The 26,377-nt window shown below is 43.1% G+C and overlaps 2 protein-coding genes and 5 non-coding genes across 8 annotated transcripts; 5 read left to right on the top strand and 2 right to left on the bottom strand.

The window, feature by feature from the left end:
* Window positions 1-3,108: 3,108 nt before the first annotated feature.
* On the bottom strand, window positions 3,109-3,181 carry trnaa-ugc (transfer RNA alanine (anticodon UGC)). Its single transcript has one exon. It is a non-coding gene; the product is annotated as a tRNA-Ala (tRNA).
* Window positions 3,182-6,340: 3,159 nt separating this feature from the next.
* On the top strand, window positions 6,341-11,975 carry gnl3 (G protein nucleolar 3). The gene is made up of 15 exons (XM_023996385.2): window positions 6,341-6,758; window positions 6,968-7,026; window positions 7,366-7,506; window positions 7,630-7,746; window positions 7,826-7,918; window positions 8,087-8,222; window positions 8,329-8,432; window positions 8,623-8,773; window positions 9,168-9,255; window positions 9,536-9,713; window positions 10,029-10,171; window positions 10,376-10,512; window positions 10,605-10,747; window positions 10,988-11,063; window positions 11,344-11,975. The coding sequence occupies exons 1-15, from the start codon at window positions 6,746-6,748 to the stop codon at window positions 11,445-11,447; spliced, it is 1,683 nt and encodes a 560-aa protein (XP_023852153.1). The 5' UTR covers window positions 6,341-6,745; the 3' UTR covers window positions 11,448-11,975.
* On the top strand, window positions 8,872-8,946 carry LOC111970805 (small nucleolar RNA SNORD19). The gene has a single exon (XR_002878171.1). It is a non-coding gene; the product is annotated as a small nucleolar RNA SNORD19 (small nucleolar RNA).
* On the top strand, window positions 9,329-9,404 carry LOC111970809 (small nucleolar RNA SNORD69). The gene has a single exon (XR_002878174.1). It is a non-coding gene; the product is annotated as a small nucleolar RNA SNORD69 (small nucleolar RNA).
* On the top strand, window positions 10,224-10,300 carry LOC111970807 (small nucleolar RNA SNORD19). The gene has a single exon (XR_002878173.1). It is a non-coding gene; the product is annotated as a small nucleolar RNA SNORD19 (small nucleolar RNA).
* Window positions 11,132-11,207, top strand: LOC111970806 (small nucleolar RNA SNORD19). The gene has a single exon (XR_002878172.1). It is a non-coding gene; the product is annotated as a small nucleolar RNA SNORD19 (small nucleolar RNA).
* A 416-nt stretch (window positions 11,976-12,391) lies between the features above and the next one.
* On the bottom strand, window positions 12,392-26,018 carry glt8d1 (glycosyltransferase 8 domain containing 1). Of its 2 annotated transcripts, none has more exons than XM_023996390.2 (10): window positions 25,935-26,018; window positions 25,696-25,742; window positions 15,367-15,465; window positions 14,968-15,184; window positions 14,742-14,859; window positions 14,210-14,294; window positions 14,003-14,115; window positions 13,671-13,837; window positions 13,417-13,529; window positions 12,392-13,018 (listed from the first exon to the last, which is right to left on the bottom strand). In XM_023996390.2, the coding sequence occupies exons 2-10, from the start codon at window positions 25,709-25,711 to the stop codon at window positions 12,840-12,842; spliced, it is 1,107 nt and encodes a 368-aa protein (XP_023852158.1). In that variant the 5' UTR covers window positions 25,712-25,742; window positions 25,935-26,018; the 3' UTR covers window positions 12,392-12,839. The 2 variants fall into 2 exon arrangements, with proteins under 2 accessions (XP_023852158.1, XP_023852156.1); XM_023996388.2 differs by having other exon boundaries at window positions 25,924-26,006.
* Between the last annotated feature and the right edge of the window lie 359 nt (window positions 26,019-26,377).

Raw genomic sequence — 26,377 nt, 5'->3', positions numbered from 1 at the left:
TCCGGGGGTATAGTCGGACAGGGCCACAGTGTCTCCCGACCCCTCCTGTCTCAGCCTCCAGTATTTATGCTGCAGTAGTTTATTTGTTGGGGGGCTAGGGTCAGTCAGTTATATCTGGAGTACTTTGCCTGTCTTATCCGGTGTCCTGTGTGAATTTAAGTATTCTCTCTCTAATTCTCTCTTTCTCTCGTTTTCTCTCTTTCTTGATTTCTTTCTTTCTCTCTCTCAGGGGGCCTGAGCCCTAGGACCATGCCTCAGGACTACCTGGCCTGATAACTCCTTGCTGTCCCTAGTCCACCTGGCCGTGCTGCTGCTCCAGTTACAACTGTTCTGCCTGCGGCTATGGAAGCCTGACCTGTTCACCGGACGTGCTATCTGTCCCAGACCTGCTGTTTTCAACTCTCTAGAGACAGCAAGAGTGAAAAGGCTATGAAAAGACAACTGACATTTACTCCTGCGGTGCTGACCTGTTGCTCACTCGACAACCACTGTGATTATTATTATTTGACCCTGCTGGTCATCTATGAACATTCGAACATCTTTGCCATGTTCTGTTATAATCTCCACCCGGCACAGCCAGAAGAGGACTGGCCACCCCTCATAGCCTGGTTCCTCTCTAGGTTTCTTCCTAGGTTCTGGCCTTTCTAGGGAGTTTTTCCTAGCCACCGTGCTTCTACACCTGCATTGCTTGCTGCTTGGGGTTTTAGGCTGGGTTTCTGTACAGCACTTTGTGACATCAGCTGATGTAAGAAGGGCTTTAAAAATAAATTTGATTGCAATTTGATTGATTTGTTGACTAATTTAACCGTAAAAGCATTGGTTTCATGCATGTTAACATTAGAAGCCTCCTCCCTAAGTTTGTTTTATTCACTGCTTTAGCACACTCCATCAACCTGGATGTCCTAGCCATGTCTGAATCCTGGCTTAGGAAGGCCAACAAATATCCAGAAATTTCCATCCCTAACTATAACATTTTCTGACAAGATAGAACTGCCAAAGGGGGTGGTGTTGCAATCTACTGCAGAGAGAGCCTACAGAGTTCTGTCATACTATACAGGTCTGTGCCCAAACAATTTGAGTTTCTTCTTTAAAAATCCACCTTTCCAGAAACAAGTCTCTCATCATTGCCGCTTGTTATAGACGCCCTTCAGCCCCCAGCTGTGCCCTGGACACCATATGTGAATTGATCGCCCCCCATCTATCTTCAGAGTTCGTACTGTTAGGTGACTTAAACTGGGACTTGCTTAACACCCCGGCCGACCTACAATCTAAGCTTGATGCCCTCAATCTCACACAAATTATCAAGGAACCTACCAGGTACAACCCAAAATCCGTAACCATGGGCACCCTCTTAAATATCATCCTGACCAACTTGCCCTCTAAATACACCTCTGCTGTCTTCAACCAGGATCTCCGCGATCACTGCCTCATTGCCTGCATGCGTAATGGGTCCGCGGGCAAACGACCACCCCTCATCACTGTCAAACGCTCCCTAAAACACTTCAGCGAGCAGGCCTTTCTTTTTTCACCCCCTTTTTCTCCACAATTTCGTGGTATCCAATTGTTAGTAGTTACTGTCTTGTCTCATCGCTGCAACTCCCGTATGGACTCAGGAGAGGCGAAGTTCGGGAGCCATGCGTACTCCGAAACACAACCCAACCAAGCTGCACTGCTTCTTAACACAGTGCGCATCCAACCCGGAAGTCAGCCGCACCAATGTGTCGGAGGAAACACTGTACACCTAGCGACCTGGTCAGCGTGCACTGCGCTCGGCCCGCCACAGGAGTCGCTAGTGCGCGATGAGACAAGGATATCACAGCCGGCCAAACCCTGCCTAACCCGGACGACACTAGGCCAATTGTGCGCCGCCCTATGGGCCTCCCGGTCGCGGCCGGCTGCGACAGAGCATGGGCTCGAACCCAGAGTCTCTGGTGGCACAGCTAGCACTGCGATGCAGTGCCTTAGACCACTACGCCACCTGGGAGGCCTGCGAGCAGGACTTTCTAACTGACCTGGCCCGGGTATCCTGGAAGGATATTGACCTCATCCCATCAGTAGAGGATGCCTGGTTGCTCTTCAAAAGTGCTCTCCTCTCCATCTTAAATAAGCATGCCCCGTTCAAAAAATGTAGAACTAAGAACAGATATAGCCCTTGGTTCACCCCAGACTTGACTGCCATTGACCAGCACAAGAACATCCTGTGGCGTTCTGCATTAGCATCGAATAGCCCCCGCGATATGCAATTCTTCAGGGAAGTATGGAACCAATATACTCAGTTAGGAAAGCTAAGGCTAGCTTTTTCAAACAGAAATTTGCATCCTGTAGGACTAATTCCAAAATGTTTTGGGACACTGTAAAGTCCATGGAGAATAAGAGCACCTCCTCCCAGCTGCCCACTGCACTGAGGATAGGAAACACTGTCACCACTGATAAATCTATGATAATACATAATTTCAATAAGCTTTTTTCCACGGGTGGCCATGCTTTCCACCTGGCTACCCCTACCACAGCCAACACCTCAGCACCCCCCCCCCCCCCCCCCCCAGCTTCTCCTTCACCCAAATTCGAACAGCTGATGTTCTGAAAGAGCTGCAAAATCTGGATCCCTACAAATCAGCTGGGGTAGACAATCTGGACCCTCTATTTATTAAATTATCCGCCAAAATTGTTGCAACCCCTATTACTAGCCTTTTCAACCTCTCTTTCGTATCGTCTGACATCCCCAAAGATTGGAAAGCTGCTGCGGTCATCCCCGTCTTCAAAGGGGGAGACACCTTAGACACAAACTGTTATAGACCTATATATATCCTACCATGCCTTTCTAAAATCTTCAAAAGCCAAGTTAATAAACAGTTCACCGACCATTTCGAATCACACCGTACTTTCTCCACTATGCAATCTGGTTTCCGAGCTGGTCATGGGTGCACCTCAGCCATGCTCAAGGTCCTAAACGATATCATAACCGCCATAGATAAAGGACAGTACTGTGCAGCAGTCTTCATCGACCTGACTAAGGCTTTCGACTCTTACATTTACATTTAAGTCATTTAGCAGACGCTCTGGATAAGAGCGACTTACAAATTGGAAAGTTCATACATATTCATCCTGGTCCCCCAGTGGGGATTGAACCCACAACCCTGGCGTTGCAAGCGCCATGCTCTACCAACTGAGCCACACGGGACTCTGTCAATCACCGCATTCTTATCGGCAGACTCAATAGCCTTGGCTTCTCAAATGACTGCCTCGCCTGGTTCACCAACTACTTCTCAGATAGAGTTCAGTGTGTCAAATCGGAGGGCCTGTTGTCCGGACCTCTGGCAGTCTCTATGGGGGTGGCAGAGGGCTCAATTCTCGGGCCGACTCTTTTCTCTGTATATATCAATGATGTCGCTCTTGCTGCTGGTGATACTCTGATCCACCTCTACGCAGACGACACCATTCTGTATACATCTGGCCCTTCTTTGGACACTGTGCTAACAAACGAGCTTCAACGCCATACAACACTCCTTCCGTGCCATCCAACTGCTCTTAAATGCTAGTACAACTAAGTGCATGCTCTTCAACCGATTGCTGCCCGCACCCTCCCGCCCGACTAGCATCACTACTCTGGACGGTTCTGATTTAGAATATGTGGACAACTATAAATACCTAAGTGTCTGGTTAGACTGTAAACTCTCCTTCCAGACTCACATTAAACATCTCCAATCCAAAATGAAATCTAGAATCGGCTTCCTATTTCGCAACAAAGCCTATTTCACTCATGCCGCCAAACATACCCTCGTAAAACTGAACATCCTAAAGGTCCTTGACTTCGACGATGTCATTTACAAAATAGCCCCCAACACTCTACTCAGTAAACTGGATGTAGTCACAGTGCCATCCGTTTTGTCACCAAAGCCCCATATACTACCCAGCACTGCAACCTCTATGCTCTCATCCTCTATGGCTGGCCCTCACTACATATCCGTTGCCAAACCAACTGGCTCCAGGTCATCTATAAGTCTTTGCTAGGTTAAGCCCCGCCTTATCTCAGCTCACTGGTCACCATAGCAACACCCACCCGCAGCACGCGCTCCAGCAGGTATATTGCACTGGTCATCCCCAAAGCCAACACTTCCTTTGGCCGCCTTTCCTTCCAGTTCTCTGCTTCCAATGACTGGAACGAATTGCAAAAATCTCTGAAGCAGGAGTCTTATATCGCCTTCTCTAACTTAAAGCATCAGTTGTCAGAGCAGCTTACCAATCATTGTACCTGTACACAGCCAATCTGTAAATAGCACACCCGACTACCTCATCCCCATATTATTACTTACCCTCTTGCTCTTTTGCACCCCAGTATCTTTACTTACACATCATCATCTGCACATATATCACTCCAGTATTAATGCTAAATTGTAATTATTTTCGCCTCTATGGCCTATTTATTGCCTACCTCCCTACTCTTCTACATTTGCACACACTGTACATAGATCTTCCTGTTTTTATTTTCTTTTGTGTTATGGACTGTATGTTTGTTTGTGTAACTATATTGTTTTTGTCGCACTGCTATGCTTTATCTTGCTTGGCAAGGTCACAGTTGTAAATGAGAACTTGTTCTCAACTGGCCTACCTGGTTAAATAAAGGTGAAATAAATAAATAAAATAAATCAATAATATTATAAGGTGGAGCACATTGAGAAGCTTAAGTAAATGAACGTAAAGAACATAATATTCTACAGACCGTACTGATCTAGCACTAGTCTTAATTCACCGCAGCACTTTCTACTCCACCCACTCCATTCAATGCAATACACTATAGGCCTATAAATTACATACTGGTTTATAGAGAACAAACTATTCTAGGTGCTGAAGTAAAAGTGGGGTTGGGATTACTCAGTAGGGTGTGCAGAATCTATATATGGTGTTATTTCATGGAGGACTGAGATATAAATACCAAGCAACACGTTCTACTCTAGGCATTATATTGGTCCCAATGCAATACACTGTAGACCTATACATTTCATATTGGCTTATATAGAAAAAAGTATTCTATGTGCCGATGTAAAAGTGGGTCAATTGACCGGTGTGTCAATCTAAGTAAGATAATACAAAAATTCCCATAAAAATCCGTCAATTTAAACTAGATATATCAGGTTGCATGTGCTGCGTCTCAATCCACCTATGGTTGTCTACCGCATCTGCGGTGGAAGGTGGCTGAGCTACAGCGGTGTTTGTCACACCATGAGACATCCCGGAAATCGGTCTTCTCACAAAAACGTCTATTTGCTCTACGACCACCACAAGTGTCACTGGACTCGTCTGAAGTCAATAACGCTGATGTGCCAACTTCTGTTAATAGCGTCGGTACCGTTTGGGATTTTCCACTGTGGAAATGGGAGATAATCTCCGTTTTGCTCTACAACCCCAACAAGTGTCACGGGACTCCAAACAGTGTCGCCAACTAATTTTCAGGGTAGATTGCTAGAGGCAGGTTGATTTGTTGCTAAATTACGTTGTGATGTCATTGCGTGATAACGTAAAACCACGTCATTACGTAGAATACACAATAACGTTACTCAAATTGACTGGCCATGTCTGCAAAAAATATGATTTGACATTTCTGTACATTTTCTGTACAATTTTGATTGAAACTTGTTAATTGATGTTGTAAGTTCTGTTCAAGATCAAACATTCGTTACCAACTATATTCATTGGGTTTGGCTCGTCGAATCCGTGCTACTGCAGTCAGCCAACAATGATTTGCAATTTGCTGCTGACGTCACTCAATGCACTTTTGCAGCCAGGCACGTGTGTTGTAACTGAGTGTGTGACAGAAAAAAATAGTTTTTGTGTCATTTAGAGGGGAAATGCGTGCATTTTAGCGTTTGAGTCACTTTTCAAAAGTTGCTAAAAGTTCCAAATACATTTTTAAAATCAGTTAAATTTGTTGCTAGGTGCTGTTTGAAAAAAAAGTTGCCAGGGTAGTCTGAAAAGTTGCTAGGGTAGTCTGAAAAGTTGCTAAATCTAGCAACAAAATGTCTAAATTGGCATCATTGGGTACAAAATCTATTGATTGAGGAGAGTTTAACCTTCAATCGAGAGGTACCTGAGCCTAATTTACATTCTCTGTTTGTACCCTTTTGTTTCATTTCACCTTGTTGTCACTATCAACATAATGTATAAATGTGTCACAGTCCCTTTTAAGACATAATCAATTTTGCAATGGTGGTATCTTGATCTCTACATGATTCTGAGTTGCATAGAATAGTAGCGGAGTCTACATCCTTTTTACAACACAATCAAAGTGATACCAAATTGCACCGATTTCACATTCTAGCATTGCACATTTACTGTTATGGAGTAGGACATATTGGGTATATAGACCTCATTCCCTCATAAAATAACACCATACATCGAGATTCTACAGACCCTACCCACTGGGCACATACATCAATTCAATGTCTATTTCACATTGGTTCAATGTAATTTCATTGAAAGGACGTGGAAACAACGTTGATTCAACTAGTGTGTACCCAGTGGGATAGTGAATAATACCAACCCCACTTTTATTTTGGCACCTAGAATAGTTTATAGGCCAATATGTAATTGATATGCCTATAGTGTATTACGTGGGGTACTTTTATTTAGGAAATGCCGTGACCCGGAACTACTTTTTTTGGTGTTGCTGACGAGATTCCGACAGCTAGCTCCTGGTTCCACGTGCAGCAGAATTTTGTAGTCGCATTGTCAGACCTATAGCACTGCAATGAAGCGTCCAGGTAAGTGTAGCTAAAGTCTTTATATTTGGCTTGAACATTGTTTTTTTCTGTATTAATTACAATTAATGTAGTATTTGTTGTGGTTCAGTTGAATACATTTTCATTGCCAGTTAGCCAATGCTGGCTATACAGTCATAACGTTAGCTCTCTAGCTAGCATTAGGTTGTTAGGAAGGCAACCCTGGCTAGAATTTCGTTAATGTTTTTCAGGGTTAAAGAAAGCAAGTAAACGCGTGTCTTGCTCCAAACGTTACAAAATACAGAAAAAGGTAAACATTGTGAATTGCACTCATTACTGTCACCACTCTCTTTAAGGCGACTCCTAGCTGATGTCATACATTGCTAACGTAAAAAAAAAAAACATTGTTAACGGTAGGTAGTAAACGTTAACTCAGTTGGAGATAGTGTCAAAATCAGATTGTATTGGTCGCATACAAATATTTAGCAGATGTTATTGCGGGTGTAGCAAAAGCTTGTAAATGGAGATAGAGGCAAAGCTGCCATGTCTGTCGGCGCCATCTTGTTGAATGATAGATGTGCATATATAATGTATGTATGAAAGCGATTTTGTCTTGCCATGATTTCTAATCTAATTTTTTTGTTTTTAGGTCCGGGAACACAACAAAAAACTAAGAAAAGATGCAAAAAAGAAAGGAGTTGGCAAAAAAGTGAAAAAGGATATTGGAGTTCCCAACAAAGCACCATTCAAAGAGGATATTCTGAGGGAAGCAGAACAGAGGAGGTCAAAGGTGAGGCCATTAACTGTTTTTGGGATAACATCCAGGTACATGTGTGGGCTCATCACTTTCATATTTTAGGGGGCAAAACAATTAGGTCTATGATTATTTTTTTTTACCTTCTCTCCAACCCAGCTTGAAGAAGAAAAGGAGAAAAAGAAGCTTGCCAAGCAACAAGAACGGGCCCAGAAGAGGAAGAAGGAAAACGCTGCCGGCAGGGATGCAGACCCTAAAGCAAAGAAAGCTAGAAAGGTAAAGAAAATGGGTGCGTCAAAGATCATGCCCTCCGTGTAGCTTGACACTATTTTAACTCCACTTTTTAACTCCACAGGAGTTACCGTCACAGGAGGACCTTGTGAAACAGATGGTGAAGCAAAGTGACCCAAGGAATTCGAAGAAGCACCTTTGTTCAGAATTAAACAAGGTGAGATTATTACATCCACATGTCTGTTGGCATTAAGTCCTAGTTAAGGAAAGGATAGCCCTTGTCTGGCTGAGTTGCTCTGCAAGACAGAAGCTATCATGAAAACATGCCCTACCTGAGTGTCCCAATGAATCAATATTCATTAGGCTACTCTCATATTTACTCCAGGTGATCGATGCCTCTGACATCATAGTTGAAATCCTAGATGCAAGAGATCCCCTTGGCTGCAGATGCCCACAGCTAGAGGAAGCTGTGCTGAAGGGGGAAGGAAACAAGAAGCTACTATTCCTGTTGAACAAAATAGGTAATAACCTTATGGGATAACATTCTTTCATGTCAATTATATTTTAAGTTTAACTTCAAAAAGTAGTTAAACTTTAATACCATAAATTACATTTTCCATCCTTCAGATCTTGTCCCTAAAGATAATGTGGAGAAGTGGCTACAGTGTCTTCAGCTTGAGTTCCCTGCTGTGGCGTTCAAGGCATCCACACAACTACAGGACAAAACAGTGGTATGTAAATGCAGTACCAAATATTTTAATGCGATTAATTTCACTGACTACTTGGGGGGGGGGGTTCCATATTGATGACCAGCTTCAGTCACCTGCACAGAATGTAGAATATGGGTCATTACTGTGTAGACTATTAGAATATTGATAATTAATGCATTTACATGTTTATTTTTTGTTTGTTTTTAAACAGCAAGAGAAGAAGGCCAGGTTTGCAACTCTTAACGGAGTAGTAGACCAGACAAAAGGAGTGGCCTGTTATGGCAGCAGCAGTCTTCTCCAGCTCCTGGGGGACTATGCAAATGCAACAGGGAGAGAGGGCTCACTAAAAGTGGGCTTAGTTGGTAAGTAAATTACTCCCCTAACCATTACTCAAACATGAACAGCATCTTTTCCCTTGATTAGTATGGCTCTCAAGTGGTGTTATTAAAGGGTTGTGGATGAGAAATGATGAGGATTTATGTGAACTACTGATGTCTGTGAAGACTAATAATCCAACTCTGATCTCATACATAGCAATCACAGTGCCCTGTTGGGTACCCTATGTCTGATCTCTTATTTGTGTTCTTTCAGTTTATTTGATCAATTATATCATGACTGCATGCACAAATTAGCACATTATGTCTGCTATATCAGGACCCCTTGACAATATGATCAATCTTTAAGGGTTTATCCTGCACAGTATAAATACCCGTTGTCTATGACTTCCACCTCTGATGCCCTCCTCTGTCCCCTCAGGGTTCCCAAATGTGGGGAAGAGCAGTCTGATCAACAGCCTGAAGGGGATGAGGGCCTGTAATGCAGGAGTTCAGAGAGGGATCACCAAGTGAGTGAAGCTGAACCATTTTAATAATTCATGATAGTGATGGGGTCTGTTTTATTCGCAGATGGTGAGGAATTGTATGAAGCGTGATGAAGTTGAAGATCTGACAAAACCGTGGAGTCTATATTCAATCCAACACTGAGCTTCATACACTTCATCTGGGTCTTGCCACTTAGGGCAAAACAGTCAAACATTTGGCTATGTCTCTTTTCCTGAATTTGCTCAAAGCATGACTGTCATTTGAAGCTTCCCACCTAACACACCTGATGTCTGACCCTTGCAGGTGCTTCCAAGACGTCCACATATCTAAGAATGTCAAAATGATTGACAGCCCAGGGATATTGGCATCCCAGTCTAACCCAAAAGCTGCCATGGCGCTGAGGAGTCTCCAGGTGGAGGATAAGCAGGAGACTGTTCTAGAGGCCGTCAGGACCCTGCTCAAACAGTGCAACAAGCAACAGGTGAGATCCCTGCCACTCACTTGGGCTCCCGAGTGGCGCAGCATCTCAGTGCTAGAGGTGTCACTACTGACCCTGGTTCGATCCCAGGCTGTATCACAACCGGCTGTGATTGGGAGTCCCATAGGGCGGTGCACAATTGGCCCAGCGTCGTTAGGGTTTGGCCTGGGGTAGACCGTCATTGTAAATAAGAATTTGTTCTTAACGGACTTGCCTAGTTAAATAAAACTGGTGTAAGGACATTTTACTGCCAAGTTTAAGATCAAGCCCTAGCTCTGCTGAGCATACTGATAGGTAATCATGGACTTTGTCTTTCAGGTAATGCTTCAGTACAATGTTCCAGACTTTAGAAACTCCCTGGAGTTTTTAACCTTTTTTGCCAAGAAGCGTGGGTTTTTGCAGAAGGGTGGAGTCCCCAACACAGAACTGGCTGCCTCTACCTTCCTCAATGATTGGACAGGGTAAGTGTTGTCATCGTAACAATTTATTACCCATTTATATTCAGGCTAGCATGGGAAATGAGGATAATTAACGCAATTCTTGAATTTAAGTGAAGACTTCTAATCCAACTCTGATCCCGCTGCTGAGCCAGACAGTACCTTGCCTGGAAACTAGAATGATATTTATATTTTTATATATATTATACTAATAAATTATATTTTTAGTGCAAAGCTGAGTTACCACTGCAAATCCCCTGAGAAGCCAAGCCTTCCCCCATACCTCTCTGAAGACATTGTAAGAGAGATGCAGAAGGGGTGGGACTTGGACAAGTTGCGGAAAGGCAACGAGGAGACTCTAAGAAGTATGTTAATTCTATTAGAGAAAATACTCAATTGTTTCATTTTACAGTAATGAGTGTGTTGTGTGATGATGACTGACCCACTCTCCTCCCAGGTGTAAAGTTCCCAAACCAGGCCAGCAGCATTGTCCTCCTGTCTAAAGGCCCCACCGCCGGAGTGCTGAGTGACGTTGTTGAGGACAAACCTGCTCCAGAGCCCACTGAGGAAGATATGGAGGGTAGCTGTGAAAACCAAGAGGTAGCTGAACATTTTTAGCTTATGTTTCTAACCTGATGAATCAGATAAAAGTAGGGTCAGTCTGTGCTATCATGGAAATGAGGACAAAAACGCAAGTCTGATTTTAAAGTGAAGACTTCTAATCCAACTCTGATCTCCTGCAGTCAATAATCAAATGCATTTTTTGGTAAACACCTAAACCAAATGTCTTTTCAGGGCAAACGCTGAGTTACTACTGCAATATCTTCCTCTTAATTTCAGGCTGGTGGGGTTAAAGAGATGTCTGAGGAAGTGACTGCGGAAACAGATGAACCACAAATAAAGACACCAGTCACAAGTAAATCAATATAAAAGAAAACCAGCTTCATTCCTGTTACATGCCTAGTTAATGTAGAGTCAGTCTGTGTGGAAATGAGGACAATAACGCAAGTCTGAATTTCAAGTGAAGACTTCTAATCCAACTCTGATCCACTGCTGAGCCAGACAGAGTACCTTGTCTGGAATCTATTATGAAATTGGATATTTTTTTTTGTATTTCAGGGCAAAGCTTGATTCCTGTTACATTCCCAAACAAATGTGTTGTCAATGTCACTTAAGAAATGATTTATGCTTTGCAGACAAACAAGCCACGGTGAGGTTACAGGTTCCTGTCCCAGTCAACATTGACATCTCCTCAGTCCACACAGATGACACCTATGACTTCAACACAGATTTTAAATGAACATCTGTCCTTTTTGTTTCTTAAGTCTTTTCCTCGTCATGTCTAAACCATACTGGCACCATCTGTTCTGTAAACCTGTGTGATGGAAAATCCTATTTTAGTGGCTTAAATAATCCTTGGTTCTTGCCTGGTAAAGATATGGGGGGGAGGTGACATGACCCTCTCCTAAAACACCCAGAATATGTTCTTTAAGTTAAGATGGATGTTGCCGGAACTAACCCATTGAATTATGCAACGTGTCTGTAACCAGTATGAGATCTAACAGGACTGCCCCGAGAGTTCCTGACAGACGTGTACGATGATGCATCAAGTTTGTTAGAACATCTCCAGTTTAATTGTTTATTAAGAGTAAAGATTGACTTAATGTCCCTGTGTAGCATTTCCATGACACCTGGTTACAGGCTATTAGAATCAACTGACTAACCTGTATAATGAGTTGGTAAATGTTTTGCCTAAAGGTCCATGATCTGTACAATGTGAATTATTGTGTATATAGCCTCAAAACAAATACATTTATCCATAATTTGCCCCAGGTTGTGCTTTCATTCCAGTAATTCTGTTAAAATGGGGTTGATAATTTAACCAAGACTCCAGGTAGTTGACTTGGTTTTATTAAGCTTCTTTTACAAAAGGATGACACAATATTTATATCTGCTAGAATAATCCTTTGTACAGAGTAGAAAAATAAGCCCTGATTTGTAACAGCTGTAAGCAATCACCACATTATCAGGAGGCATGTAGCGCTTGAGAACTTTAAAATAAAAACCATAGGAGTTGGTCCCATGTGACTCTGTTGGTAGAGCATAGTGGGTTTGATACCCACGGGCAACCAGTACGAGAATGTATGCACTCTAGATAAGTGTCAATGATGTAAATAAGCTATTCGACACCATAGTGGTTTGTGTATACCATCCTTTGTCAAATGCAATCAAGAGAAAGGATAGTAGGCTTCAAGCTTGTTTATAACTATTTGTGTAAAGTTTAGTGTTGTGGTAGTGATATACAAAAGAGTTAAAGTGCGAGACAACCGGCAGTAACAAACATTGATCCGACAGAATAATGAATCAAAGTAAAAGTCTAAGGAAAGAGGCAATCTTGGCATTGTTAGAGGGATCGTTCCTGAACACAGGCACATGATTATTTTTGTCTTATGAAGCTAAGCATCATTGGTGCATCTGCATTGATGTGAAAAAATACGACAAGACCACTACTAGACTATTGAGATGTATCGTATGGAACATGCCCCTGTCTCTGCCTGAGATCTACAACACCACTGCATGGTAAACAGACATTTCACTGGAATGGGCTTGCATCACGTTAGGGTTCCTGAGAAGTCACTCGGAGGACAGACAGGTAGAGGCAGACTAGCTGTCGTCTGGTCACATCCCTGCTTTAGTCTGCATGTTTCCGAACTGGATGGAATTTACGCATGGGGTCCTGAATATACCACTTGTCCCAGACTTCGGTGAATGAAGAGGTCCTGGACCATGGTTTGTAATGTCCGTTCCAATGGAGGAGTTTGGCAGCTTTCACAAACTGGGGAGAATAGCGGTTTCCAGCACCAGTGGCCCCTGAAAATAGAGCAATACTGAGTGTTTTATGCAAACAAAGGCCAATAGCTCGCTAGTTTATAGGACTATAAACTGTACAAGCCAATAAATTAGGCTGCCAGTCAGAAAGGGCAATGATGATACTGTAACAATAACCTTTGTACTTTATTATACAACATCACTAAGTGTGCCAGGGCTGTTTGCAGCTCATTGTTAGGGAGACAGACAGCAAAGCACCCCTCAGCGAGCTTAACTTCCCTTACCCCCGCACGTGTGCTCTCTCCACTGCAAGTGCAAAAACATTGGTGGGAAAACAGCTGTTGGCTCAGTGGGGAAACTCGCTACATTATATGAAATCTGATATGAAGGCTATCTAATCAAATACACATTTCTCGACAGACCATAGTAACAGTTCTTACCTAGGTGTCTGACGTGCCACATGGGGTCGATGCTGGAGTGGTGTTTGTAGAAGACAATGAGCAGGGGAGGTGTGGTGATACTCTCTGCCAGGGTCTTACTGTAGAGGTCCTCTCTGACAATGGAATAAAATAAAAGCAAATAAACTCAAACAGAGTACTTTACAATAGTCTACAATCTGTGGGAGGTTTTTTTCATCTCTGGAGGGCTGTGGGAATTCTGCCACTGTGGCTGTGTGGCCCTCCAGGTGACTTACTGTGCGTTGAGCTCCATCCAGTGTTCCAGTTGGTTGGTGATGTTCTGACGCTTCCACTCCGTCAGGTTGGCCACGATCACTCCGGGATTAAAGGAACACGTGTTAGCCCTCATGCCCAGCTTCTTGATGGCGTCTTTTTTAAAGTCCAGGAAGCCAATGTAATTGTTCTAAAGGAAAACATACTTGAGATGATTAAATCATTGCCAATATTTGATATATGACACAAAGTACAAAACAATATGCTTTCACATCATTAGTTTTTATACAAGGCTTTAATCACTCTTTTAAATTTATTTGTAATTTTTTAAGAGTCTACAGCTGGCGTTGTGTACCTGGTTCCCGGCCCCTCGAACGATGCCCTTTGCGGATGCAGAATCACAGTCGTCTGAGAACGCAGCTGCGTGACCTGACTTTAGGCTTGTGTCAAAAAGCTCTTGGATGTCCCCTGCAAACATATGTTTACTTCTCATTCTTTATTCTCTTTCAGTTAAGAAATATTCTTACTGTGCCAAACATTATCATGTTCAGTTAAGAGCTACCTTGTACAATGATGTCATCATCCAAATAAATGGCCTTTTCTGCATCTGGTATGAATACCGGCATGTAAAATCTGGCAAAGGTCAACTAAAACAAAACAAATAAAGCAAACGAGTAGTATTAATATTAACAGCAGTATGTATATTGTGTCATTTTGGAGTAACTTTTATTGTAAATAAGAATAGAATAAACAGTTCTCCCGATATGGATGAAAATACCCTAAAATTGAAATAAAACTGTTTGTCACATACCATGAAATGCTTACTTACAAGCCCTTAACCAACAATAAGGTTCAAGAAAGAGTTAAGAAAATATTTACCAAATAAATTAAAGTAAAAAAATAGTAATAATTAAAGATGACAGTCTGCACTTAACCTCATAGTCATTGTATCATTTCAAATTCAAAGTGGTAGAATACAGAGCCAAAATAAATTGTCACACAAAATTGTCACTGTCCCAATACTTTAGGAGCTCACTGTATTATCTATGAATATCAACATCTATAACACTGATAATACATGTGGTCTGCCTCACCGGTTTCACAGAGTCAAGCTTCTGAGGATTTTTGGTAATCTTCCCATTGAGAAGTTGGGGCTCAAATATGATGATCTTGTGCTTGACATTGTTAAGCTGGGTCTTAGTCATCCACACCCTGGGGATTGAAATGGGCATTAAAAACGCTAACATCATTCAGCCTCAAACAAGTCTCTGTTGTGCTTTTTATTAACAGCATGGCAGAGGTAACGTGTTAATCACTCACTTGAGGTGATCCACAGTGTCATTCATGGTCACAATGTTGAACACAATGTTGGATTTGCTGTTCTGGTAGACACTGTTCATGGCAGCCACCACAGCTCCCAGTCTCTCCTCTGCAGCAGTAATGACCACTGGGATCTTCTCCCCAGTTCTCACAAGGTCTGGTCTGAGCTCAGGAGAAAACTCAGACTCAAATGGCAGAATCATACCTGGCACTGCATCTGTAAGAAGAACATTCAGTTCAATTCACTTCAGTTTAGATCAGGGTGATCTGTAATGCCGTCAGTGGTATAAAAACCACACAATGCAGAACACTACACATTATCCATCAGCACCATAAATGTTATTTGAGAAAACAGAGTGTTGAAAAATTACCCCCACTACCAGATATGGAAACATTTACCTGGATTCTCACTTCTAAGGAAGTCATTGAGATTCAGGAGATTCCGTTGCACGATGATCAGAAATGCTACAGCCAGCAGCACAAGGACGGCCACATTTACTGAAAAATACAGAGCAGGGAGAAGAAAGGATGAGAACATCTTAAGAGACAGCCTTAAGGCCAGAAAATGGCGATATTGAGTCGTTTCATCTTCATCTTTTGGACAGTAAGATGAAACAACTCAATATCGCCATCTGCCGGCCTTTGGACTTACTCTTTAGATGTTCTCATCCTACTGAAGAAAAGTGTTCCCTACAGTTCAGTCAAGGATCCCTTTCCTGACAACACTGAACACTAATTATAGCACCATAGAAATAAAAACAAAAATATATTTTAAGCTCCTTCAATTGTTCGCCCCCTCATGTAATTCTCACAGAAGCCACTTTGTCACAAAAAATTATCCCAACACTTTCTTTGACTGCTATAGGATGACTTGGACATGATTTGGCGTGAAAATTAAAAGAGGGTCCTCACAAACCACATTTTTATCCACAGGTTTTAAGAGAGTAAAATCATACCATATAAAAAAAATCACAACAGCTGTGATGGAAACAGTAATTTTCTTTACAATTTAAAATATGCCAACAGATCATTTGTTCGTTCAACATAGTGGGATCTTTTTGTGTCTGTAAAATTAATTATGCGAGAAATGGCAGTGGAAACACTATGCGCAAATAATGATATACTGTAACAACCATTATATCGAAGTAAACTTGGAGTGATGCAATGACATGGTGTGTAATCCTCCCACTTTGACTCGGGAAACCATGCAGTTTATTAGGTGGTGGTGAAAGTGCACGGTGATCTTGATGCTCCTTTTCAATAAATCTTGAGTCATATTCTGGTGACATCATTGGTGGGAAAAAGTACTCAAACTTAGTAAAGATACCTTAATAGAAAATGACTCCCAGTAAAAAAAAAAGTAAACTAGTAAAATACTACTTGAGTAAAAGTATTTGGTTTTAAATATACTTAAGTGTCACAAGTAAATGGAATTGGTAAAATGTACTTAAGTATCAAATGTAAAAGTATAAACCATTTCAAATTCCTTATATTAAGCAAACCAGAGACGGCACAATTTTCCTATTATTTTTTATTGACTTGGGGTGGCAGGTAGCTAGCTAGTGGTTAGAGCGTTGGGCCTGTAACTGAAAGGTTGCTGGATCGAATCCCCGAGCGGACAAGGTAAAAATGATTTGTTCTGCCACTGAACAAGGCAGTTAACCCACTGTTCCCTGGTAGGCTGTCATTGTAAATAAGATTATTTCTTAACTGACTTGCCTAGTTAAATAAAGGTAAAAAAAATAAAAATTCGGACAAAATTGACAAACGAAGCATTTGTGTTTAGTGAGTCCGCCAGATCAGAGACAGTAGGGATGACAAGAGGTGTTCTCTTGATAAGTGAGTGAATTGGATAATTTTCCTTTCAAAATATAACGAGCACCTTTGGGTGTCAGGGAAAAAGTATGGAGTAAAAAAGTAAATTATTTTCTTTAGGAATGTAGTGAAGTAAAAGTAAAAGTTGACAAAAATATAAATAGTAAAGTACAGATAACCCCAAAACAACTCCTTAAGTAGTACTTTAAAGTATTTTTACACCACTGGGTGACATGATTATCTTGAATCCAAGATGGCGTAGCAGTCAGACGTCTTTGTCCTTCGTCTTGTCGTGTCCCATGTATATATCATTTTATATATTTTTCTTTGCATATCTTTTGTATATTTTTCTAATCCTCAACTTCAAAATACTCTCCTTCAACCCGCCTCACCCAATGTGGTGTGGATCTGTTTTTTCTAAAGTATTTTTATTTACCTCGGAACCGGAATCCCCCAACAGAAGCTAGCCAGCTCACTAGCTACTAGCCAGCTAACCACTGCTAGCGGTCATCAGCTAACCTTTAGCTCGGAAAGCTCTCACCAGTTTGTACAACGCGATTCATACCGGACCTATTTTCTTTCCATATACCCGGATTCCTACCGCAAGCTCTGAATCTTTTCACCTGGATCATCGCAGCTAGCTAGCTGCAATCCGAGTGACTCCTGGCTAATGTCTGTCCCGAAGCAAGCACCAATTAGCCTGGAGCTAGCCAATGCTAGGCCCATATCCCGGCTAGCTGAAGAGGCCCATCAGCCACTCCTGGGCTACAATACCCGGACCCCTTCTTCTGCCGGTACGGGGCACGGAACCCCGCCGATTCTTCACGACTGGACAACCGACAATCTGCTCGAGGGGGTTCTCAACTGGCCCCTCCGTCGCGACGTCCCCTGAATGCCATCTGCTAGCTGTCTAGAGCATATTGGACTGTTAGCTGAATAGATCCATCGGCCAATTTCTTGGGCCACTATACCTATTTTCCCAATTGGACTTGGACCCCTCTGCTACTCAGAACCCTACTAATCCATCACGACTGGTCTATCGACGTCACCGCACGTGGAGGCTAAAAGAGACTTTCCTCCATCGCGACGTCCCTCTAAGGCCCATCTGCTAGACCCAGCCTGCTAGCTGTGTGAGTCGCCGTGTCTCCAGCCAGCCCAACCACTCACTGGACCCCTATGATCACTCGGCTACACATGCCTCTCCCTAATATCAATATGTCTTCTCCATTACTGTCCTGGTTAGTGATTGTCTTATTTCACTGTAGAGCCTCTAGCCCTGCTCAACATGCCTTAACCTACCATTTAGTTCCACCTCCCACATATGCGGTTTAAACGTCTCTAGAGACAATATCTCTCTCATCATTATTCAATCCCTAGGTTTACCTCCACTGTACTCACATCCTACCATACCTGTCTGTACAGTCGTGGCCAAAAGTTTTGAGAATGACACAAATATTATTTTCCACAAAGTTTGCTGCTTCAGTGTCTTTAGATATTTTTGTCAGATGTTACTATGGAATACTGAAGTATAATTACATGCGTTTCATAAGTGTTAAAGGCTTTTATTCACAATTACGTGAAGTTGAAGCAAAAATTCGATATTTGCAGTGTTGCCCCTTTTTCAAGACCTCTGCAATCCGCCCTCGCATGCTGTCAATTAACTTCTGGGCCACATCCTGACTGATAGCAGCCCATTCTTCCATAATCAATACTTGGAGTTTGTCAGAATGTGGGTTTTTGGTTTGTCCACCCGCCTCTTGGGGATTGACAACAAGTTCTCAATGGGATTAAGGTCTGGGGAGTTTCCTGGCCATGGACCCAAAATATCAATGTTTTTTTCCCTGAGCCACTTAGTTATCACTTTTGCCTAATGGCAAGGTGCTCCATCATGCTGGAAAACGCATTGTTCGTCACCAAACTCTTCCTGGATGGTTGAGAGAAGTTGCTCTCTGAGGATGTGTTGGTACCATTCTTTATTCATGGCTGTGTTCTTAGGCAAAATTGTGCGTGAGCCCACTCCCTTGGCTGAGAAGCAACCCCACACATGAATGGTCTCAGGATGCTTTACTGTTGGCATGACACAGGATTGATGGTAGCGCTCACCTTGTCTTCTCCAGACAAGCTTTTTTCCGGATGTCCCAAACAATCGAAAAGGGGATTCATAAGAGAAAATTACTTTACCCCAGTCCTCAGCAGTCCAATCCCTGTACCTTTTGCAGAATATCAGTCTGTCCCTGATGTTTTTCCTGGAGAGAAGTGGCTTCTTTGCTGCCCTTCTTGACACCAGGCCATTCTCCAAAAGTCTTAACCTCATTGTGTGTGCAGATGCACTCACACCTGCCTGCTGCCATTCCTGAGCAAGCTCTGTACTGGTGGTGCCCCGATCCTGCAGCTGAATCAACTTTAGGAGACGGTCCCGGCGCTTGCTGGACTTTCTTGGGCGCACTGAAGCCTTCTTCACAACAATTGAACCGCTCTCCTTGAAGTTCTTGATGATCCGATAAATGGTTGATTTAGGTGCAATCTTACTGGCAGCAATATCCTTGCCTGTGAATCCCTTTTTGTGAAAAGCAATGATGACGGCACGTGTTTCCTTGCAGGTAGCCATGGTTGACAGAGGAAGAACAATGCATCACCCTCTTTTTGAAGCTTCCAGTCTGTTATTCAAACTCAAATCAGCATGACAGAGTGATCTCCAGCCTTGTCCTCGTCAACACGCACACCTGTGTTAACAAGATAATCACTGGTCCCTTTGTGGCAGGACTGAAATGCAGTGGAAATGTTTTTGGGGGATTCAGTTCATTTGCAATTAATTGCAATTCATCTGATCACTCTTCATAACATTCTGGAGTATATGCAAATTGCCATCATACAAACTGAGGCAGCAGACTTTGTGAAAATTAATATTTGTGTCATTCTCAAAGCTTTTGGCCACGACTGTACATTATGCCTTGAATCTATTCTATCGCAGCCAGAAACCTGCTCCTTTTACTCTGTTCCGAACGTACTAGATGACCAGTTCTGATAGCCTTTAGCCGTACCCTTATCCTACTCCTCCTCTGTTCTTCTGGTGATGTAGAGGTTAATCCAGGCCCTGCAGTGCCTAGCTCCACTGCTACTCCCCAGGTAATCTCATTTGTTGACTTCTGTAACCGTAAAAGCCTTGGTTTCATGCATGTTAACATTAGAAGCTTCCTCCCTAAGTTTGTTTTATCCACTGCTTTAGCACACTGCCAACCCGGATGTCCTAGCCGTGTCTGAATCCTGGCTTAGGAAGGCCACCAGAAACCCTGAAATTTCCATCCCTAACTATAAAATGTTCCAACAAGATAGAACTGCCAAAGGGGGCGGTGTTGCAATCTACTGCAGAGATAGCCTGCAGAGATTTGTCTTACTATCCAGGTCTGTACCCAAACAATTCGAGCTTCTACTTTTAAAAATCCACCTTTCCAGAAACAAGTCTCATCGTTGCCGCTTGCTATAGACCACCCTCTGCCACCAGCTGTGCCCTGGACACCAAATGTGAATTGAATGCCCCCATCTATCTTCAGAGCTTGTGCTGCTAGGTGACCTAAACTGGGACATGCTTAACACCCCGGCCATCCTACAATCTAAGCTTGATGCGCTCAACCTCACACAAATTTTCAATGAACGCACCAGGTACAACCCCAAATTCATAAATACGGGCACCCTCATAGATATCATCCTAACCAACTTGCCCTCCAAATACACCTCTGCTGTTTTCAACCAAGATCTCAGTGATCACTGTCTCATTGCCTGCATCTGTAATGGGTCTGACCAACTCTCATCACAAACACTCCCTAAAACACTTCAGCGAGCAGGCCTTTCAAATCGACCTGGATCATATTGGAAGGATATTGACCTCATCCCGTCAGTAGAGGATGCCTGGTTATTCTTTAAATAAGCATGCCCCATTCAAAAAAATGTAGAACCAGAAACAGATATAGCCCCTGGTTCTCTCCAGACCTGACTGCCCTTGACCAGCACAAAAACATCCTGTGGCGTTCTAAATTAGCATCGAATAGCCCCCATGATATGCAACTTTCAGGGAAGATAGGAACCAATATACAGTGGGGAGAACAAGTATTTGATACACTGCCGATTTTGCAGGTTTTCCTACTTACAAAGCATGTAGAGGTCTGTAATCTTTATCATAGGTACACTTCAACTGTGAGAGACGGAATCTAAAACAAAAATCCAGAAAATCACATTGTATGATTTTTAAGTAATTCATTTGCATTTTATTGCATGACATAAGTATTTGATCACCTACCAACCAGGAAGAATTTCCGGCTCTCACAGACCTGTTAGTTTTTCTTTAAGAAGCCCTCCTGTTCTCCACTCATTACCTGTATTAACTGCACCTGTTTGAACTCGTTACCTGTATAAAAGACACCTGCCACACACTCAATCAAACAGATTCCAACCTCTCCACAATGCCAAGACCAGAGAGCTGTGTTAAGGACATCAGGGATAAAATTGTAGACCGCACAAGGCTGGGATGGGCTACAGGACAATAGGCAAGCAGCTTGGTGAGAAGGCAACAACTGTTGGCGCAATTATTAGAAGATAGAAGAAAATAGAAGAAGTTCAAGATGATGGTCAATCACCCTCGGTCTGGGGCTCCATGCAAGATCTCACCTCGTGGGCATCAATATCATGAGGAAGGTGAGGGATCAGCCCAGAACTACACGGCAGGACCTGGTCAATGACCTGAAGAGAGCTGGGACCACAGTCTCAAAGAAAACCATTAGTAACACACTACGCCGTCATGGATTAAAATCCTGCAGCGCACACAAGGTCCCCCTGCTCAAGCAGGCGCATGTCCAGGCCCGTCTGAAGTTTGCCAATGACCATCTGGATGATCCAGAGGAGGAATGGGAGAAGGTCATGTGGTCTGATGATTCAAAAATAGAGCTTTTTGGTCTAAACTCCACTCGCCGTGTTGGAGGAAGAAGAAGGATGAGTACAACCCCAAGAACACCATCCCAACCGTGAAGCATGGAGGTGGAAACATCATTCTTTGGGGATGCTTTTCTGCAAAGGGGACAGGACGACTGCACCGTATTGAGGGGAGGATGGATGGGGCCATGTATTGCGAGATCTTAGCCAACAACCTCCTTCCCTCAGTAAGAGCATTGATGATGGGTCGTGGCTGGGTCTTCCAGCATGACAACGACCCGAAACACACAGCCAGGGCAACTAAGAGTGGCTCCGTAAGAAGTATCTCAAGGTCCTGGAGTGGCCTAGCCAGTCTCCAGACCTAAACCCAATAGAAAATCTTTGGAGGGAGCTGAAAGTCCGTATTGCCCAGCGACAGCCCCGAAACCTGAAGGATCTGGAGAAGGTCTGTATGGAGGAGTGGGCCAAAATCCCTGCTGCAGTGTGGTGCAACCTGGTCAAGAACTACAGGAAACGTATGATCTCTGTAATTGCAAACAAAGGATTCTGTACCAAATATTAAGTTCTGCTTTCTGATGTATCAAATACTTATGTCATGCAATAAAATGCTAATTAATTACTTAAAAATCATACAATGTGATTTCTGGATTTTTGTTTTAGATTCCGTCTCTCACAGTTGAAGTGTACCTATGATAAAAATTACAGACCTCTACATGCTTTAGTAGGAAAATCTGCAAAATCGGCAGTTATCAAATACTTGTTCTCCCCACTGTACACAGGCAGTTAGGAAAGCTAAGGCTAGCTTTTTCAAGCAGAAATTTGCATCCTGTGCACAAACTCAAAAAAGTTCTGGTACCTGTAAAGTCCATGGAGAATAAGAGCACCTCTCCCAGCTGCCCACTGCACTGAGGCTAGGAAACACTGTCACCACCGATAAATCCACTATAATTGAGAATTTCAATAAGCATTTTTCTACGGCTGGCCATGCTTTCCACCTGGCTACCCCTATCCCGGTCAACAGCACTGCACCCCCCACAGCAACTCGCCCAAGCCTTCCCCATGTCTCCTTCTCCCAAATCCAGATAACTGATGTTCTGAAAGAAATGCAAAATCTGGACCCCTACAAATCAGATGGGCTAGACAATCTGGACCCTCTCTTTCTAAAATTATCTTACGAAATTGTTGCAACCCCAATTACTAGCCTGTTCAACCTCTTTCGTATCGTCTGACATCCCCAAAGATTGGGAAGCTGCCGCGGTCATCCCCCTCTTCAAAGGGGGAGACAGTCTTGACCCAAACTGCTACAGACCTATATCTATCCTACCCTGCCTTTCTAAGGTATTCGAAAGCCAAGTTAACAAACAGATCACCGACCATTTCGAATCCCATCGTACCTTCTCCGCTATGCAATTTGGTTTCAGAGCTGGTCATGGGTGCACCTCAGCCACGCTCAAGGTCCTAAACGATATCATAACTGCCATTGATAAGAGACATTACTGTGCAGCCGTATTCATTAACCTGGCCAAGGCTTTCGACTCTGTCAATCACCACATTCTTATTGGCAGACTCAACGGCCTTGGTTTCTCAAATGACTGCCTCGCCTAGTTCACCAACTACTTCTCTGATAGAGTTCCGTGTGTCAAATCGGAGGGCCTGTTGTCCGGACCTCTGCGGGGGTGCCACAGGGTTCAATTCTCGGGCCGACTCTCTTCTCTGTATACATCAATGATGTCGCTCTTGCTGCCCTGTGATTCTCTGATCCACCTCTACGCAGACTACACCATTCTGTATACTTCTGGCCCTTCTTTGGACACTGTGTTAACTAACTTCCAGACGAGCTTCAATGCCATACAACTCTCCTTCCGTGGCCTCCAACTGCTCTTAAATGCCAGTAAAACTAAATGCATGCTCTTCAACCGATCACTGCATGCACCTGACCGCCCGTCCAGCATCACTACTCTGGACGGTTCAGACTTAGAATATGAGGACAACTACAAATACCCAGGTGTCTGGTTAGACTGTAATCTCTCCTTCCAGACTCACATTAAGCATCTCCAATCCAAAATTAAATTTAGAATTGGCTTCATATTTCGCAACAAAGCATCCTTCACTCATGCTGCCAAACATAACCTCGTAAAACTGACCCTCCTACCGATCCTCGACTTCGGCGATGTCATTTACAAAATAGCCTCCAACACTCTACTCAACAAATTGGATGCAGTCTATCACAGTGCCATCCGTTTTGTCACCAAAGCCCCATATACTACCCACTACTGCGACCTGTATGCTCTCGTTGGCTGGCCCTCGCGTCATACTCGTCACCAAACCCACTGGCTTCAGGTCATCTACAAGTCTCTGCTAGGTAAAGCCCTGCCTTATCTTAGCTCACTGGTCACCATAGCAGCACCCACCCGTAGCACGCCCTCCAGCAGGTATATCTCACTGGTCAGCCCCAAAGCCAATTCCTCCTTTGGCTGCATTTCCTTCCAGTTCTCTGCTGCCAATGACTGGAACAAACTGCAAAAATCACTGAAGCTGGAGACTCATATCTCCCTCACTAGCTTTAAGCACCAGCTGTCAGAGCAGCTCACAAATCACTGCACATAGCCCATCTGTAAATAGCCCATCCAACTACCTCATCCCCATACTGTATTTATTTATATAGCTCCTTTGCACCACCGTATCTCTACTTGCACATTCATCTTCTGCACATCTACCATTCCAGTGTTCAATTGCCATATTGTAATTACTTCGCCACCATTGCCTTTTTTTGCCTTTACCTCTATTAACTCACCTCATTTGCTCACATTGTATATGGACTTATTTTTCTACTGTATTATTGACTGTATGTTTGTTTTACTCCATGTGTAACTCTGTGTTGTTGTATGTGTCGAACTGCTTTGCTTTATCTTGCAGGTCGCATACCTGCACTGTATCTGAGAGCTGTTGGCTAGAGCGCATGTACCAAGACCAAAGTAGGCACAATTACTATTTAATGCAACGGTTTGTGACAAGTCGAAAATTCGATGACAAGTATATATATATATTTTTTTTTTTACTCCCCTTTTTCTCCACAATTTTGCCACATCCAATTGGTAGTTACAGTCTTGTATCATCGCTGCAACTCCCTTACGGACTCGGGAGAGGCGGAAGTCCAGAGCTGTGAGTCCCCCGAAAAAAAACCTGCCAAGCCGCACTGCTTCTTGACACAATGCACACTTAACCCGGAAGCCAGCCACACCAATGTGTCGGAGGAAACACCATACACCTGGCGACCATGTCAGCGTGCATGCGCTCGGCCCGCAACACAAGAGTCGCTAGAGCACGATGGGACAAGGACATCCCTGCCGGCCAAACCCTCCCCTAACCCGGAAGACGCTGGGCCAAGTGTGCGTCTCCTCACAGGTCCCCCAGTCGCGGCCAGCTGCGACACAGCCCGGTATCAAACCAGGATCTGTAGTAACACAGCTAGCACTGCCTTAAATTGCTGTGCCACTCGAGAGGCCCTCGGTATATGAAAACGTAAGCGAAAAAAATACATGTGCACTGCGTCATCCCACACTGATTTTATCTGCAACAAGTCAGTTCGGTGGAAACACCATGGTGGGAAAATGTACATATTCTCTTTATGCGGAGTTTTGAATATTCACATGAAAATTTGTCACCAATTGGAAGGAAACCTAGTTACTGTGAGGATATTAATAGTGAGATGTGCAATGCCATTTTGTTTCAATATTTGATTTATTTACTTGGGAAAAACTTCCTTTTCTAAAAGTGACATTTAATTAAATAACTAAAATAGTGTAAACTGTAGCCACTTATTTCCCTTCATAGTTTGTTTGCCTAAGCATGACCATCATACACACACCAGATTTGACCAAACATGGCTTTTTTTCTTCTTCAGTAAATTGAATTTTTTCTTGTGTGTGTGTGGGAGGGGGGATAGTTACCCCACATTGTTGCAAATGTATGTAATGTAACAACACTGACCTCTCCGTAATGACATCGCGTCGTCATCTGCTGCTCTCCTTGTTAGCCTGCACAGAAAGTAAACGAAGTAATGAAGCAGAATATGTAATAATGATCCATACAGAAAACGAAGTACTTTGATTTATAACGGAGAATTGACCACCGTCTCACAAATAAGCACATGCACAAGTGGGATGGATCCGCTATGAATAAGTCAAATTCGTTTTAAAATAATATATAAACACATGCCTCCTACTCACAGACATGAAAAAACAATCACATCAAAAGCCAAAGTGCCAACTCAACATCAACAAGTCTGTCGCCCGTTACTGGTTGTCACTAGTTAATACAGCCACAAAGTCATAAACCCCGCCCATTTCTACAATTTCTCTTCTTAAAATATTTTAAACCTAACCCAAACCTTAACCACACTGCTAACCTTATGCCTAACCCAAACCAAAAATTAAGACCAAAAACCTAATTTTAGTTTAATGAATTTTTAAAGGCAACTTTGACTTTGTAGCTGTGCTATCTAGTGGAAAACCCCGTTCCTTTGAATGGCCGGTAAAGATAGTTGCCTACGTATTTGCCTGTATTTAAATCGCGAAGTCTAACGTAGAATGATGATACATTCCAAAGGAGTTCACTGTCACAACATCAGTTTAACGTTGAATTTGATCAGTATTTAGATATTTGTATGTCG

The sequence above is a fragment of the Salvelinus sp. IW2-2015 genome, linkage group LG11 (genome assembly GCF_002910315.2).
Source record: "Salvelinus sp. IW2-2015 linkage group LG11, ASM291031v2, whole genome shotgun sequence".
Lineage (NCBI taxonomy): Eukaryota > Metazoa > Chordata > Actinopteri > Salmoniformes > Salmonidae > Salvelinus > Salvelinus sp. IW2-2015.
Note: the sequence above shows the minus strand (reverse complement) of the source record. Positions and strands in the feature narration are given on the sequence as shown.

Excerpts from the sequence above, each read along its gene's own strand:
- gnl3 (XM_023996385.2), top strand. Across the intron at positions 7,027-7,365 it reads GTTACAAAATACAGAAAAAG|GTCCGGGAACACAACAAAAA; the intron begins GTAAACATTGTG and ends TTTTGTTTTTAG. Across the intron at positions 9,714-10,028 it reads AACAGTGCAACAAGCAACAG|GTAATGCTTCAGTACAATGT; the intron begins GTGAGATCCCTG and ends TTTGTCTTTCAG.
- glt8d1 (XM_023996388.2), bottom strand. Across the intron at positions 15,185-15,366 it reads CCTTAGAAGTGAGAATCCAG|ATGCAGTGCCAGGTATGATT; the intron begins GTAAATGTTTCC and ends TTCTTCTTACAG. Across the intron at positions 14,116-14,209 it reads TGATGACATCATTGTACAAG|GGGACATCCAAGAGCTTTTT; the intron begins GTAGCTCTTAAC and ends ATATGTTTGCAG.